This window comes from Camponotus vicinus, unplaced genomic scaffold, assembly GCF_025532165.1.
Source record: "Camponotus vicinus isolate PSW18456_S1 unplaced genomic scaffold, iyCamVici1.0 SCAF_14, whole genome shotgun sequence".
NCBI classification, from domain to species: Eukaryota; Metazoa; Arthropoda; class Insecta; order Hymenoptera; family Formicidae; genus Camponotus; species Camponotus vicinus.
Window position 1 is genome coordinate 1444004 of NW_028141950.1, and position 18066 is coordinate 1462069.

General features: G+C 37.4%; 1 protein-coding gene across 2 annotated transcripts in view; it reads left to right on the top strand.

Moving 5' to 3' along the window:
• The window catches only part of LOC145965492 (uncharacterized), a 36834-nt gene extending 19059 nt beyond the window's left edge, over positions 1 to 17775 (top strand). For both annotated transcript variants that reach the window (XM_083089103.1, XM_083089104.1), the window contains 3 exons: positions 824 to 10771; positions 11091 to 11533; positions 13421 to 17775. In XM_083089103.1, the coding sequence (XP_082945229.1) occupies positions 824 to 10771; positions 11091 to 11533; positions 13421 to 16424 (13395 nt within the window). In that variant the 3' untranslated portion in view covers positions 16425 to 17775. The remainder of the gene's footprint in view (positions 1 to 823; positions 10772 to 11090; positions 11534 to 13420) is intronic.
• Positions 17776 to 18066: the final 291 nt, after the last annotated feature.

An 18066-nucleotide genomic window follows, 5' to 3' on the forward strand; every position in this document is an offset into this window, starting at 1 on the left:
GCTTCCAACATAAAGCCTTTGCGATAATATGGTTAGATATTAGTATTCTCGATTATTTCGATGGAAATCATATCTACATGTATCAAAATCGCATAATGAAATGTTATTTAAAATATGTCATAAATAATTGCTCCTTTTTTATTTCTGCAAATTATTAAAAAGAAAATGACACAATTTATTATCTTTTTTTTAATACCTCGGTAAAAAAGTCAGCATTAATAAGAAATAATAAATAGAACTAATTGTCTTGAAATTATAAAAACGGTGTTAGATAAATTTATTTATTATCTAGACAAGTAATGTAAGTAACAAAATATCGTATCGCGATGTTAATCTGGATGACACAAATATTCTAAATAATCAAGGAAGAGTTATGAAAACATCGAAACTCGTCGAAATAATGATAAAACGTTATTACCTTGCGCGCCTCGTCGCACATGAGCGAAGGCATCGATTAGTTGACACACATGCTCGTCACAAATACACGTTCACATGATCGCGCACACAATTACACGAAGATAGAGCGATTTTTATATTATCATGTAACGTTCAATTCTTTGGAAAAACGTTTTTCTTTTTGCTTCAATCAACATGTTTCTTTTGCTTATATTTTATGTATTTGTTAAATTATACACAAACACACATAAAAGTAAATTATAAATAAAAGTTTAAAATTGTATGTGATTATAAAATATAAACATAAAAGTATTGAATTTTTTTGTAAATCTTGGAATTTCGTCTCGATGCAATTGAAACTCAATTTATAAAATATGCTTATTCGATATCGTCATTACAGTGGTACCTTTGAACTTTGTTGAAACAGGTGCAGACCAGAACACGGCCACGCATAATCGGCGACAATTCGTCCGTGTCACGAATTTCGCGTAACAAAGCCGCTCTGAGGAACAAGTTGTTGAAGAATGCCAAATCAATTCAGCGGAAACGCTGTCGAAGTGACAACATAACCGCAGTGATCGAAAGCGTCGTAAAGAACTATCATGAGACCGAAAAGAAACTGGATGATGACGACAGCAAAAATGCCGGGGCCGAAAACGAGAGTAAGAAAGATGCCAAAGAGATCAACGAGATTTTCTTGGCCAGTAAGGTTTCAGATTCGGAAGATAAAACCGTTCGTTCAAAAGTAATTGGACGACCTAAAATTTTTGGCAGAAAAGGAAATATAAAGACGAAAACGGGTAACAACTCTCAATTTCAATGTAAAGCTGGCGATAAGCTAGTGAATTTAAAAGCAAGAGGTAAATCTGTAAAGTTTAAGAGCAATGCTATTTCGAAGAGTGATACGAAAGGTGAGGAAACGTCCTCTCCAAAGAATATACCAAAGAACTCGAAGATGATGCCGAGAACGGTCGATAAAAACAATACCAGTCCCGATAGCAAAAGAATATCAACAGCTCCTGGAATAAGGGGTAAGAGTAAATTGACTCAGAGTACACTGAAGAGGAAACGTCCTGTGGATCCGGTGGCATCTTTGAATGCCTCCCTTAAAGCGAAGTTGCAGTTACGAACGCAAGACGGCAAATTCGCTCGAAATCCAAATAAGAATTCATCAACGAAATCGGAAATGAAAATGAGCGATGGAAAACATAAGGCTGCCAATTCAGTCGAAATTAAGTTGCTGAAGTCGAAAACGATTCAAAAGTTAAAGAAAGACGAAGTACAACTACCACGAAGAACCACCCGGCTATCGTCAGACAGCGACAAGATGCCGACTTTAGAACCAGTGATGCAAATTGTGTCCTCTAACGAGGAATATACCGATAAATCGACGAACGATTTGCCCATCTTGTCACCAGTGACATCATCGGGATCTCTTCAGGATCAGAAAACACCCCGAACTTTCGCAAAGTATGTTTTGAAAGAGAAAGAGAGTAATACCGAAATTAATACTGATTGTGAGGTTATACCGGAGAAAAGTACGAAGGAACAGAAACCGACGCGGGGACGAAAGCCGAAACAGGAATCGAAAGATACGATGAAACGGAAGGAGATCGAGATAGTTGAAGAAGACGAGATTTCTAGAAACAATACGATGATGCTAAAAGGGAGAAAAATAAAAAACAAGAAAAATTTGTATAATAAAAATACTAATAATGGTGAAAATAATAAAGAAGGAACATCAAAGGGTGAGATAATTGCTAAAAAAGATTTAAAACCTAGAAAAGAAGAAACGACAAAAAAAACTCGGACCAACTGGAAAAGATTCAGAAGATCATTCTCAGAAAAGGATTCTATGAAACTGGCAACTTTTCCATTTGAAGTACAGAAACTCTTGAATTCGGTTAGCAGTTTTTCAGGTATCTTGGATACGTTAGAGCTTGAATCTAATGATACTGACTCAAAACGCAATCTGAGACAATGGCTTGGCAGGACGCCAAGATCGAAAGTAGACCTGCGAGACCACATGAATGACAGCTGGAAGAAATGGAAGAGGCAATGCAAGAGACTGGGGATAGAAACAATTAAGAAATCATCCAGGAAAAACGTTGGGAAGAAAACCGGCAAGATGATGAAAACGATTAATTTAGAAAAGGACTCGATTAACAACACGATTACTAAAGACACGACTAATAATGTTGAAAAAAGTCAGCCAAGTAAAAAAGACAACCACGCAAATACGCAGATTAAGGAAATCAATAACCCTGATATTGAGGATAAAATTGACAGCAGACAGACGAGAAGATCATTGATTGATGCGAAGAGTGAGCCTCCAGAAATTGCAGGAAGTAGCTCTCAAAAAGGCAGCGGTTTATTTGGGAAACGTCGCAGTCGCAACAAATCGATTGATGATCCTGAAGAGATTAACGCACGTGCGATGCAAAAACAAAATAACGATGAAAATGTTATGCCGAATGAAGTCCAGAAGGAAGAAGAGCTCGAAGAAGCCATTGATAAAAACGAAATCGAAGGCGATGATAATAGCAATTCTGATCGCGACTCGGCGATGGTGAATCTCAGTCTGAATCACTTGCAATCTGAAACAAGCAACTTATCTGTCGATAGCGGTAAGGAGAATTCTTTGGAAACTTCCGTAAACATTCACAACAAACTGAAAGTAACGAGACCTAAAAAAACATGGGGCGCACGTCGAGAGAGATCATCGAGAAAGAGATCTTTGAACAACGTTATTGGCATTCTGACGGAAGGTATAAATATTCCCGTGGAACAGAGCGTGCAGGTGTTAACGGTTCAAACTAGTCTAGACAATCCAGACAGAGTGGCGCGTAATGGAAGTACGCAACAATCCGTTGGTAGCGAGAATAATATGATCGCAGTGGATTCAGCATTCAGCGAATTATCAGTTCTCGCTAGGAATGAGCAGGAATCCGCAGAGAATAAAGTTATATCGACGAATGCAAACGATAATCAACATGCAGATAATGAAAAAAACGCTCATCCTTGTATTGATAAAGCACAGGATGAAAATAATTTCACGGATCAGATCGACATATCGTCGAAAGTCTCGACCGCCAAGATATCACCAACCAACGATATCATCCTCGATCTGTCCAGGAGAAAACCCAAGGGTAAGGGTTCTTTCTTAGAGAAGATTGTGTCAAAGATAGCGAAACAAAAGGACGCTTTGTTGGAGGGTGAGGTAGGTTCCCTTCTGGATAATGCCGCCGATGAGTTGACTAGCATTCTCAACGAAGTCGGCCCTGCTTTAGCCGACAACGCAGAAAGCGCGAATTTTGGCGAGGTAAGTTATACTACAAAGAACGAGAATGAAAGTATAACGAGTACATCTACCGATAAAAAACTGCCGGTAATTGTTACTTCTGAAATCCAATCGTTTCAAGACGATATAACTAATATCAAGAGTGCGACTTCCAACCATTCAACGGATTTGTTGGTAATTCAAGATAACCTTGAAGGAAATTTAACAACGAAGATTGAAATGCAAGCTCAGAGCAAGAATCAAACTAAAATAAATGATGTTTCAGATGTTGAAATTAAAGACAACTATATCATAGATAAACAAGCGAGTGATACAATGCGTTCCGTTGAAGAATTGCAAGTTGAATTTTGCGAGAATAAATCAGCAACAAATGAAGAAGCAATTATTCCAATGGAGATCCCAGATGAGACTCCATCATCATTAACAGATACCTTAACGGAAATTTCCATTTCATCAATTACGACACAAAAATTAAGTGTAGAGAAACTTGAAAAGAAGACAAGTGGCATAAAATCCAGAAGAAAATCTAGCAAAAGATCGCTGGAGGATGCAAGTTGGCCGAAGAAAAGCAAAAGAAAATCATTAGAAATCGATCAAGAGCTTGCTGAAAAAAATATACAGAAAGATTGGTTTGACGATGTTATTGTGACCAACTCCAAGCAAAAAGAGATGTTCAATGTTGGACATGAGCTTGCCGAAAAAGTGAATGAAACTATAAAAATTTCAAAAACAGATGCTGAAGTCGAAAAGCTTCAATGTAGCGAAAGCAAAATTATCAAAGACTTGGAGCTATCTTCAAGTTTAGAAAAAATCCTCGCGGAAGATGAAGAATCAAATTTAGAGAAATTGGCCAATCTTCCAGAAGCGGCTTATGAAGAAGCGAATGAATTAACAACAAGCTTTAAAGAAGCCGTTGATAAAATAATTTCCGATGAAGAATCTAACGATCGATCGATAGAATTGATCGAGGAAGGCATCGAATCGTCAACATTATCCTTGAAGAAAACTGTTAAAAGCGGGAAATTTACAGATAGAACTCAGAAGAAAAACCAAAAAATCGATGATGCAAGCGAATTTTCAAATCGACGTACGTCAAAAAGGAAATCACAATTGCTTTCAGATGTTCTTCAACCTTCTATGAAGCCCGTTAATGAGGAAAAAAAGCTGTTACCTTCATCATCCAAAGGAGATTCTTTGGAATTCACTGATGAAAAATTAATGAACGGGACTACTAACGAGAATTCAGATATTTCTTTAGAAGAAACCGTGTATTCAATGCAAATAACATCTGAGAAGTGTGAGGAAATTCAAAATGCAGATGATTCAAGTCTCGTTAATTCGACATTATCAGAAACAACAAAGAAACATGGTACGAAGAAAAAGTCACTAGCAGATGAACATTTGGACTTACCAAAAGAACCTGGCAAGATTACTTCGAAATTTAATAAGGAAATTAATGTTCCAGATTCTAACGAGCAATTATCTGTTGACTTGGATCATTTCAAGGTACCAGAAGTGAAAGATCTGTTGCAGAGCGGTAAGAAACGAGGTCCGAAAAAGAAGTTGCCGCCCGAGGACGATCGCTATAATGGCGAAAGTGTTTCCGAAGAATCTCGGATAAACGAAGAACTCGCAGAAGTTAACGAAATGTCTAATTTAATCGAGAAAGTCGAAGAGCAAGTAGAATGTAAGAAACATATTGTGCGAGAACAATCAAGCAGGAAGAAGCTTGAAAGATCAAGCTCTTCAAGTTCAATTGGGTTTATTCCATCTCTAGTCAAGACAAGATCCATGTTCAAAAAGAAGACGCAGCTATCGAGCGAGGATCTTGCCGTTTCCAACACTCGTAATCAGGATGCTGAAAGCACAGACGATCTATCCGAAAGCTCATGCGCTAGCGAGTCTAGCTATTTCCGGAAGAAGCGATTTGCTAAGAGAAAGAGGAAGGAGGAAAACCTAGTTGGCGATAATGACGAGCAAGCAGATTCGATAATTGTAAAGTGTAATAAAGGAAATTCGAAGAAGCCACAAAACGCTAAATCGTTACTCGATGAACACCTTGATCTTTCTGATGTGGACGATATCGAGATTCCGATGGATATCCAAGCTTCGTTAGAAAATACAAAAGCTTTGGAGAACATCGAGCGAGAGTTTGAACTCGCTGAGAAATCTTTAGCTTTACAAAATGAGGACGCAGATGATAAACCAATAGCAGATGAGTCTGCAAACAAAGATATCACCGCAGAGCAATCAGTATCAAATAACTATGATTCTCCGGATGATCCGATTACCCCGAAGAAACGCGCGGCCGGTAATTTCGTTGTAGTGCACACAAAAACCGGCGAAATTCTAATAGTAGAAAAGAGGAAAAAGCTAACAAAGGAAGCGGCTAGATTTTTTTGCGATGTGTGTGCCACTAGTTTTACTCGCAAGAGTTCCTTGAAGAAGCATACATTGTCGCAATCTCATTTGTCGCAGATGACGAAATCTACCAAAGATAAACTCGAACTTGTTAACAATGGCACGTCCGAAAATAATAAAGAAATCGACGACAAAGAAAAAAGTAATCAAGTGAGCGAGCGTGATACGAAGAATGTTTTAGACGATGCTCAATCGCATGAAGTCACTCAGAAGTCCTTGGAATCGGATGAGAATTATGTTTCTTATACAACTAGCACAGAATCTTTGGTGAATATAGGAGTAACGAGACAGGAAGCGCTGGAAGATAAATTGCTGGACGAGGAAATCTGCAAGATCACCGAAAACATGAGCCACGATGAATATGTTTTGACTGATCAAGTGACGCCGGAGGATCCAGTATCGTCATCTACTCCTATCAAACAGATTCAGAAAAAACAAGAAGAATCAGAAGGTAAAAATGGCGATAAGAAGCGCAATAAATCCAAGAAGAGGAATCTAGCGGAAGAGCATTTGATCTTGGAATCTCCCGAGTTAAAAGGATCAAAATTTGATTCGAATGAGCCTCTGAATTCGGTTAATGATCTTGAATGGAGCTCTTCCTCGTCATCTTGCGAGCATAGTTCGACAAAAGAAACGATACAAATAGTAAAAGAAGCCAAAGACGTACCTGAAGAAATTCAACATGCAGATTCAGCAGAAATAAAGAATCAGGCAGAATCGATTGTTAAATCTTTGAATGATGAAATAGGCTGTTCGAAATTATCATGTGACACTGACGTAAAAGGTGAACATCATATAGAATCCAAGGAGACAAGAACTACAAGGAGCCGCACAAATATAGGGCGAACCCGCGAGTTGTTAGCCCTACAGTCGACTGCCTACCCTGTAGACGATGTAGAAAATGATAGTATTCGCGATAAAAAAACAAGTACGAGGAAATTCTACAAGATAGATAATGATAGAAAGGAAGAGAATCAAACTTCAACTGAAATTACTCGGTTCAGTTTGAGACCAAGAAGAAATAAAAACATTCAACATTACGAGGAGTCTGACGTAGAAGCTGATATATATTTTATGAATGTTTGTATGGAGTTAAACAACGATGAGATAGAAAATAGCTGCGATCCACAAAAGAAACCGAAGGAAATGGAAGAAGAAATGATCGAGAACGCGTTACAGGAAATGACATACACTGATACTAAAAATAAGGATACGGAAGCCGCAAAATCAAAGCCAGACTCGACTAACGACATTAAAAAGAGAAAACGTGGTAGACCGAGACTTAAAGATCGCATCATTCCGAATTCAAGTGTTACTTTAGCTCATTCAGAATTTGAAATTAATGAAAATGATATCGCTACAAGTAGTTTCGAAGAATCAAAAAGCAAAGATCAAGAATTAATTTCTCATACCAAAGATAATTTTGACGAAGCCAGCAAGGCGCCATATATTGATGCAAATATTCAGCCTTCTAAACGTAGAGGCAGACCTAGAAAAAATCCTGTACAAGTCGAAAACAATTTATTAATACAAGCAGAAGATTCTAGTATCTCTGAATCGATGAAATTAAAATGCAACGAATTAAGAGAAAATACAGAACAGATTGAATCTGAAATGCTGCTCATCGAAAAAGCTACTTCGGTCACTCTGACAGATTCTTTGACATCGAACGTTGAGTCTTTGCCTGTTGTTGAAGATTACATTCGAGAATCGAATTTATCAGAAACGAAAAGGGATGAATTAAAGGTTGAAGAAAATGAAATTCTATTCACTAAAATGAATAGTTCTGAAAACCAATCAGTACAAGAAATAGAATCTACAAACATCAAGATAGCTGATACCGTACTCGCAAAGAATTGCGATATGCTTGCTTTCAACGTTCCATCAGAAAAGAATAAAGCTGCCGATACATCGATACTATCGGAGATGAAGATATGTGCTGATGATGAAAAATATCAATCAGAGAATAAATCTGATCACAATGATACAAGCGCAAATGTTTTAATTAACTCAACAGTCGAAGCTTTAGCCGAATTTTCTCCAGAAATTATTGAAAATGTATCAACTATAAATGATGATGTACAATCAGTCAAATCCATTAGAGCAATCGAACTTGATGAAAGTTTCGAGATTCAGAAGCCGTCGATTATTTCAGAAGAAGAACAAATCAAGTCAAGAGAGGAACTTTCAGAGATGGAAATATTCCAAAAAGAAACGAAGCTTGTATCGGAATCAGAAGGCAACGAAGATGAAGTTATTGATGATAAATCTCTTCCCATCACAAATGTAGGGCTTCGTGATTTGTTAGCCCTACAGTCGACTGCCTACTCTATAGACGATTTAGAAAATGATAGTATTCGCGATAAAAAAACAACTCGATTGGAATCGTCTAGTAAGAAATTATCGAGAAGTTTACAATCGGCCAACAAAGAGCGAGAAACTAGTCGTAGGAAATCAAAAGTCTCTCGAGGTAGAAGGAAAAAAGTCACCGCAGCCAAGATCGCTGAAATATCGAGCGATAGTGAGAATGAAGTTGATAGGATTGAATCTGCTTCTTCGAATAAAAGCAAAATTGTAAAGAGCGTGTTTGGCAGAGTATTCGGCGGCGAGAAAGCGGACAAGGTGAAGGAGGTACTGAATGACTGGGTATCGCGATCGGAAGACGACTCGGACATATCTAGAAGCACTTCCGAAGCGAGATCCTGTTTACGCGGATCGACCAAGATCTCCGAAAACGGACACAAGAAGGATAAGAAACGCCATTCGGGAATTCTTACGGACTCCGACACGAAAAAGGATGCCGAGCTCTCTCCTAGAAAAAATGGAAACGACAAAGGCATTATCGAGGTTCACGGCAAATTAAAGAACCGGAAAAAACGAGAGAAGGATTTTAATTTAATGCCTGAGGATCGTATCGAATCACTATCACCCATTAACCCAGCTAAACGAAGACATCGAGAGAGCAAGATTAGAGCAGATGAGAGAATATTCAGAACCTTCGACGACGAGTCGCTAATTCTTTCGGAAAGTGAAGAAAATGTGAACGAAATTAAAGAAACGAGCAATCAGTTTGACGATGATTATATGAATAATAAAAATGACGAGTCAAAAAGATACTACGAGGAAGAATGGAATGAGGAGCGAATGAAAGATAGGAATTCAATTTCTGTGGACTGTGAAAATCTTCAAGCCAATCTTCTCGATCACAACGGTTATGGAAAATCAAAAAATAGTTCCAGCTACCGTAAAAAACAGGACACTAATGCGAGGAACGAGCGTTCTTCTTCACCTTCGCAGTTCAACATGTTCAAATGCAGACGGAGAGAAAGTAAGATTAAAGCCGGCGAGAAAATCTGGTATACTCTTGATAATGAGACTTCATCGTGTCTGTCCGACGATCAGGATCTCAATGAGACGCATAAGAATTTCAAGGAACGAGAAAGTGGATTTCATGAATTTAGAGATGCAGATCGTTCGAATAATTCAAAGAATGTCAAACATAAAGATAATGACACTTGGAAAAATATCAGTTTAATAAATCAAGAACAAATTGAAGCGCAAAATGCACGCGGCAAATCAAGAAAGGACTCGAATAATCATAAAAAACAGAATTTTAATACAATCAGAATCGGCAAGACAAAAACGGATAATATGATTTCAAAAAATTCCGATAATGACTTATTGATTGCTTTAAAAAATCAAAAAACAAAGAACGAAATGCAAAACGATCAAGCGACTCGATCTACAGATGAATCGATAAACCGGTCGAAGAATCTAATTGTCACAGATAATACTTGTGAATTTTTCGCAGATATGAATCATCAGCTAACGAATTCCAGAAAGAGCAAGAGAGGAACCGTCAATGAAGACTGGAAATGTTCAATGAAAAGTCTGGAATTCGAAAAGGAAGATCTCGCGAAGGATCAACCGATAGAGAAGGAGATTAGACAGAAGCACGAGATATCTACAACGCTATCGCGTAGCTGTAGCAATTTGGCAGGACTAACTATGAAAGATCAATTCGCCGAGCTCGAGGAAAATTCTCAGGCAATTCGGGAATCCGATAATGACGACAACAATGACGAGGAGGAAGAGCAGGAAGACGACGACGACGATGATAATGATCTCGGACGTCGAAGAATGTCACCGTTCTACGCTTGTGAGACTCCCGACAGCTCGATAGAAAGTAGCTCTAACAATGAGGAGGATGAGGAGGAAGAAGGCGAAGAGGACGAAGAAGAAAGAATGACGCACGAAGATACTTCCAGAAAGACGAACCCTAGCGAGTTTTCCGGGGAAAAAATTGTCATCAGGTCGCCGTCATCGGGTCACAGATCAGATGTGGTAACGATCGCGCCCACGGACGCAATCGAGGATAACGCTTTGGATGTGCCAAGGGAGATTGAGTCGACGACAGAACCGCGACAGGGCAAGATTCTAAACTTTGACGAGGAGCTCTTCGTGGAATGTTGTTCGAGACTGAAGGCCACCAGTGAGAATGAACTGAGAGGTGCGAAGAAGATTAAACTGGATCATACAGAGTCTTATCATAGACGAGACGATCAGCCGCAAGGATTCAAAGTTAATAAAGACCGATGGAGAGACGTGGAAAGTCAAAACAGCCTTGGTAGTCTTTTGGAATCGGTAAATCAAGTGAGTAGATTTTAAATATATATTTTCCGCTCGAATCTGTATGTGTGTGTAAATTAATATTTATTGGCAATAATTCTTGTATACATATGTATTATATTTTATTTGATTTAATCTGTTTTATAATTTTAATTTTTTAAGTATATATATTTTACACACAATATATATACATATTTAAGATGATTTGTGTGTGGAAATAATCTTTAATTGTTCTGAGATTTTAACTCGTTTCTTTTCTTTATTTCCTTTCTCTTTTCTATAATTACATCAATGAAAAAAAATACGATATAAAATATATATATCTCTTACTTAAAAATTCTAGTTGCTTGGCGAGGAGATGTGCAACAGTCACGACAGAAGCTATCGAACGCGTGGTAGCGAGCAATCGAGCAGATCCGCCAGTCCGGACGCATCGCGAGTCGACAACCTCGGCTACGAGGACAGTTTGGACGTAGCCTTTGAACATAATAACAAACTCCGAGACAAGATTCAGCAGCGTATGAGAGAAAGCGAGAATCTGATAGCTAGCACATTCGGTCAGAAGATCAACGACAGTAATCATCCGGGCGACAATGATCATAAGCGATGCAGTATTGGGAACTCATATTCTTCGAGTATACACGAACACGAACAATCTACCTCAATCGCATCGAATAGAGAGCGCGTACCGTCACCGGGACATAAGAATAAAGTGAATTCGACTTTAGGTCTGCTAGACAAAGCATTGTCTAATTTATTGCATAGCAACAGCAAACATGACCACAAGTGAGTATCTCGGCTCTGAAATCTGCATCGCATTTATTTATGCATTTTTAGTTAAATGTAATCGAAGAGCGTAATGAATATTTTAACTTTGTTTAGAATATTCAGTTTTGAGAGAAAAACGGAAATTATTAATATTACATTAGTGTGATAATGAACCTTGATGTGAGTAATACTTTGACATAATATACTTTCAAACTTGAGAGAAACGAAGGTGCTTAAAACTTCATAAATACTTCATGAATAAACTTGCAGAATTTTCTTAGCTACGAAGCTCTTTAACGACTTATTAATACCATAAAATTTTAGTTCTTACGCTAAAAGGCAGACTTCAATTTATTTTTCTTATAGACAGAGATGATTTTCATTTATGTCTATAAAATTGTATGTATGTAGAAGCATAAAAAGTTTTTGAGATTAATAGAATGCAACGAAATGTTGCGTTCAAGCTGGATGATTAAAAATATATTCGACTGTTTTATATAGGACGATCACATGTCAAAGCGCATTTTTCAATTTTGTTTTCGGTTCAACACCTGTTGATTGCTCGTTTATTCATCGGCGCGCGACTACGCGTTTTGTTTTCATTCCATTTTTCGATTACGCTAAACTAAATGTAGCGCATGATCGGCGTATAAAGGATAAAGAATGATCATGTTTCGGAAAAAAAATAATCTACGTGTTCCGAGCGCGGTTACTCTCAAAAAAAAAAATTAATTTTGCCAGAAATGGAAGTTGAATTTTGTTAAGCAAAGTTAAAACGTAATCTCGAAATAAATAGTTTGATCGATATACTCTTCCTTTTTCAATTCATTCTGGAATTATCCAAACGCGTCGATATTCTCAGTTTTCACAAAGGATGGCCGTAAGGACCTCTCGCCGAACGATGCCTATTCGTTCGTTGCGTATTGATCCGTTCTCGTCACTCCACTCTATACGCGATGAACGATCTTTCCCGCAATAACATCGACGTATAACGTTTTTAGACTGTAGGGCTCTATATATAGCGCTTGTCAGTATACACGACACTCATTATTCGGCCAGATTATTTACCGTCAAATATGTTTCTTGAGGAGATAAAAGAAAAGATTTTAATTAAGTAGTTTAAAGGAAAGAAATTATGTGAGTCGACAAAGAGTATCTTCTTTTTCTATAAATTTAAAGATAGAATAAAGTGTAAAGAATGTCGCTATAATAATCAATTAATTTACAATTTAATATGAGAATTAATATTCTCATATTAAAAACACAATATATAATATCATATAAAATGTCACAAATTTTGTTAAGTTTATAATTTTCTAATTTTTTTATTTAAAAAAATTCATCAAAGAATTTTATAAGAGGAGATAACATTTGTATATATTTTATATTTAAGATTTATATTTTACACTTTTATAATTCTATTAATTTCAGTAACATTTGTTATTCTATATTATGAAGTTTAAAAGATTATGGCTTAATTAATTAAAATTTTACATAATAATATATTAATTTGATTATACAATAATTAAAAATAAAAAATAGTTTATTTTTTACAGTATTTTTATTTATTTACTGTATTCGACTTTGTTTTTCATTCTGTAAAATTGTTTACGTAACAATATGTGTATAGGCGATATTGGAAATTTAATTATTATTGAAAGCCTCTTTAATATATTATTGAAAAATATTTTTCGTTTATTTTCTAATTGTACGATAATCAAAATTTGGTAACAAATTATTAAAAATGCAGAGGCTTTTAATAGATGATTATAGTTATCTATATACGACTATATTTTCTCGATTAATTATATGATCACATATATGTTTTAATAACGAATCTTGTTATTGTCGATGAACGAACAATTGCTCGTCGATGTATATAACTTATAAATTAATTTCTTACAGCGGATCCGCTCCAATGAAGCTATTGGCGGAACTGGCTTGTGCACGTGCTCCTACTTCCACGTCGCCGGAGGATACCACGAACAATGGCAAGAATCATCAATCGGTGAAAATGGTCGCCGTGGCGGTGGCGGCGGCAGCTGCAGCAGCAGCGACAGCAACTAAAGATACCTCGGATTTGTCGAAGAAACCAACGAAGGGATCGGCGATAACGTCAAAAACATCCTTAACAAAGAAAACAAGAAACCCTATCAAAGAGCTATTTGAACGCAAAAAAGAGATAAACGATAGAAAGGAACAGGAACGCTCAAAAACTACGCTCGTGGAGTTAAGCATGCAGAAACCACGCAAACCGAAGAGGGGTAAGAAGCAGCAACAACAGGAGTTTCCGCTGATTCGTAGAAACGAGTTATACGGTGGTATGATGGAGAAGAAAAAGCGTCGTGATTCCTTCGATCGAAAAGGGGAATCGGAAAGGATAAAGGACGTGTACGAATTTGACGAAGAGGAAAGCCAAATAGCACCCACTTTGGGTAGCGTGTTGTCTTATAGGAGCCAAGTCGACAAGAGTTACGAGACCAACTGGCCGAAGAAAGATATCGATGGAAAGCTTAGCACCGCGTCAGAGAATGGCAAGACCAATTATATCGCGGACACAAAGTTGGGCGTTATAATCGATCATAAGTTTCAAGAACTGGAGAAGTTTGCGCCCAAGACAAAAGGCGCTTTGAAATCGTTCCAGAGCGAAGAACAACAGCAGCAGCGAGTTACCGATTCAATCACCGGACCGATGGACGATTTTGTAGAAAGAAAACAGCAACGCTTGAAACGTCTTGAGCAGAGCGTCAAACAATCCAACAAACTCAAAAAGCGAGGTAAAAGTTCAAAAAAACGGGCGAGAAATGCGTGGTATGAGAATGATAGTTCGGACGAATTTAGGACGGCTGCGAAAGCGGAAGATGTTGGTGTCGGTATTTCGAAAAGTCAACGCGCATGCTCGAAAGGCAAACAGAATCTCTTTGCGGAATTGTCGACATCGTCTGAGAGTGAATACGAACGGGAGGACGACGTTGATTATGGAATTGCGAAGGAACAACAATCTCTGTCAAAGCCGAGAAAGAGTCTAAAGAAACAGCTTGACATCGACAACATGAATTGTGATCAACATGTAATCAATGAATCCAAATTCGATAACGAGAATCTTGCGAATTGTGATTGGCAGACTCAAGTGGTGCAGAAGGATGCTACAAAGAAGGATTACAATGCTGCAAAATCAGAATCGGAAATGTCGGATCGTTCGTTGGTGATAGATGAGAGAAAGGCGACTGATGAAACGAGGAACAGTGATGACGACGCAGATAATCAATACGAAAGGACGTTCGAGTTAGAAGATCTGTACAGAGAAGATAGCTCAGAGTTGGAGACGGAAGTTGAAGGAAATGAAGAACTGACACCGACAACTGAGGAAGCAAAAGACAAAGTTGAAACACAAGCGTTGGATGATGAAAACGCAACTTTGCAAACAAAAATTATTCCTACAAATGTGAAAGACGACTACGCACCGGAGAACGAATTGATTCCCTTGGAGGAAGCTTTGGATCTTTTGGATCGGCACATTCTTGAGTCGAAATCTGAGAATGATTCAAAACACTCGAAAATCCAAACCGAGAATGATAGTATTAATGGCACTCTAGATACAATGAACGAAGTTTCTAATGATGGAACTATTAACATGGAGAAGGAAAATGAACATTTAAATCACATAGAGGCACAAGATGAGAAAGAAGAGCTAGATGACGATGTTCCAGCTTTACCTGAGAAATTATCCAGCAACGAAAAACCGCAGAAAGAATCCGATAACAATCTTCCTCTTCATGTATTCCTTAGTAGAAAAGTGCAAGAATCGAAGAAGAGAAAGCAACAGCAGTTAGATAAATTACGAGAAGAGCAGGAAAGGATACTCATGGACTTCCAGCCGACTAGAAGACAGAGAAAGTGCGCGATAGGCAAGCAAGGATTGTTAGCAGAAATAAGCAGTTCAGACGAGGAATCATATGCTAGAGATAACAACAAGAAGGGAAGCGATCACGACAAGTCGCGTAAGAAGCGGGAATCGAAAGAGAAGAAAAAGGAGAGATATCTCGAGAAAAAACATGAGCAAATGATCGCCAAAGAACAGAAAGCGATCGAAGAAGAGATTTTACGAGAAGTCGGTAAGAGAAAAGAGATTTTCGCACAAAGCCCAGACGTAGATACCGCGTTGAATATCGATGTGATGGAAACCAAAATCGTTTCCGGGCAGGTTCATAAAAAGAAACATCAACCGAAGGAAAAGCAAAGGAAAAGTGGCGACGAGAATATTGAGAAGAGTATGCAACACACCATTAATCAGTCTCCTCTCGACAGCTCAGAAGATATTCGTAACAATTTACATGCTTTTTGCTCTACAGAAAATATCATAGAGAACAATGGTTATTTATCAATTTCACCCAAGCGAAAGAAACTCTCGAAATCACCAACGAGACTGAAAAAATTTCCCAGATCCGGAGAGAACGGAAAGATCTCGCCGAACAAGAAGAATAAAGAATCAACTGCAGAGAAATCTAAGAAAACGTCCGCGAGCAATAGCAAGGATTCGAAAGAGCGCAGATCGTCTGGTGGGAAACACGACTCTGACGACGAAGAATTAAAAACCACCAAGTCATGGAACAAGGTTGAGGAAGGCGTCGGGGTGGCGATCGGCAGACGAAAACGCACTGCCGCCCATCAGTTATATTATTGGTCCAGCTCGAGTGACGAAGAAGAGGCGCCGGAGCTAGTTCTGGTACCCGAGGAGGAAGAGGACGATCGACAGGAGCAACATGGATGGATAGTGGGCGATTCCCATAAGCGGATGATAACGATGCTGGCGATGGAGAAGCAGCAGAAAGAGAAACGACGTAGGAGCGAGGACGAGTTCGAATCCGGCAAATCAAAGAGCAAGAAACATCGGAATAGTACCTCTTGATACGTGTTTCACGATTAAATTTGCACCGTATGACACACGCGATATTGACGATTATGTCATCTCGGTTTTTTTCCTAGAAATGCGAACTATGGAGGCAAAAGTGCAACCAGAAAAATTTGTCTCTTCGATTAAAATTATTTCATTTCACAGCAGTTATCCGCAGGCAATTATATTTAGGTAAATAATTGTGTATAAGTGAATGGTGCGAAGTTATTTGTTGTGTTCGATCTTTTTCTTCTTTTCTTGCATATTAAACGTGATGAATATCGAACGAATAAAAGTAACTCGATGAATGGAAAGCGTAAGAAGCGAAGAAAGAGATATAAAATGTACATAGTTGCTTGAATTAGAATAAAAAAAATTAGATATTAGAAAAATATCCTCCCGTTGCACTAAAAGTGTGTGTATGTGTGAAATATACATACACAAAACTTGAGATCTTATATAAATAATGCAAGTATGCGATATATAGACTGAACGTGAGAAGTAGTAGAGAGTGAAGAAGGCACCCCCTTAGACAATACTAGAACACTTTGTAACATTTAGTTACGTAGAGTGGAGCGAGTTTTCCCACACACAATGCGAGAAAAAGAAAGAAGAAAGAGGAGAGAAGAGGGAAATCAGTCAGCTGCTTATTTAGAAAAGGACGACGTATAAAACCGGGTCCAATCAAGTTTAGCGCTTCTACGCAGCTTTTTGTGATTCGTAAAATATATTTCTTCGTGTATTCTTGCATATTCTTATATATTCGTATGTATTCTTACATATCGCAGAATGAAATAAGAAAAATATGAAAAATTTGAGGACGCGATTCTGAAAATATCACGTCTGAGGAGCTTAAATGCTTATGAACGCGAACGAATGCAAGAGGCGAATTTGTTTGAATTTTTATTTTTACGAATTTTTGTAGATCTCAAGCTTATACAACATGAAATAAAACTACGGTTATATTCGAAAAAAAAAACAAATGTTCGTTTATACGTGAAATGCGGACATTATTTTTTTTTCTTTCGTACTCACATCATGCACATATAAGACATAAGTATATAGATTTTCATATACTATGAAAAAAATGTTATATATATATGTTATACGGAAATGACAGAAAAAAAACAAAAAACGATTATAGACTTTAATGTAAATGTACTGCCATAATCATATTATACGAAAAAAGCCTATGCGAGAGAAAAATATAGTAATTAATATTATTCCTCTGTAAAGATTCAAAAAATCTCTAGCACAAAATTATAGGCGACGATCTAATGTAAATAGAGCATATTTTCAATGTGTCTGGAAAAAGTATGTTTTGTAATATAAGGATTGCAAAGAAAAATAAAATTATTCAACAATATATTTCTCTTTTTCTCGTTTTATATAATATATTAAATAAATCGTTCTCATGAAAATAGGAAGCTGAAATTATATTTTTATTCACGTAATTTACATTGTACTTAATAATATATTTCTTGGAAGAGAGAGAAAGAGATTCTTATTAAATATAAATCAAATTTGGCGCGTTAATTTTACATCACGCGCAATGTTACCATACGTAGAAATGTCCCTTAGTTTCAGAAATGAAGTGCTAGGAACAAAATAATCAGTTGGTATGATTGGATATTATTCTATCTCATGAATAGAGTTT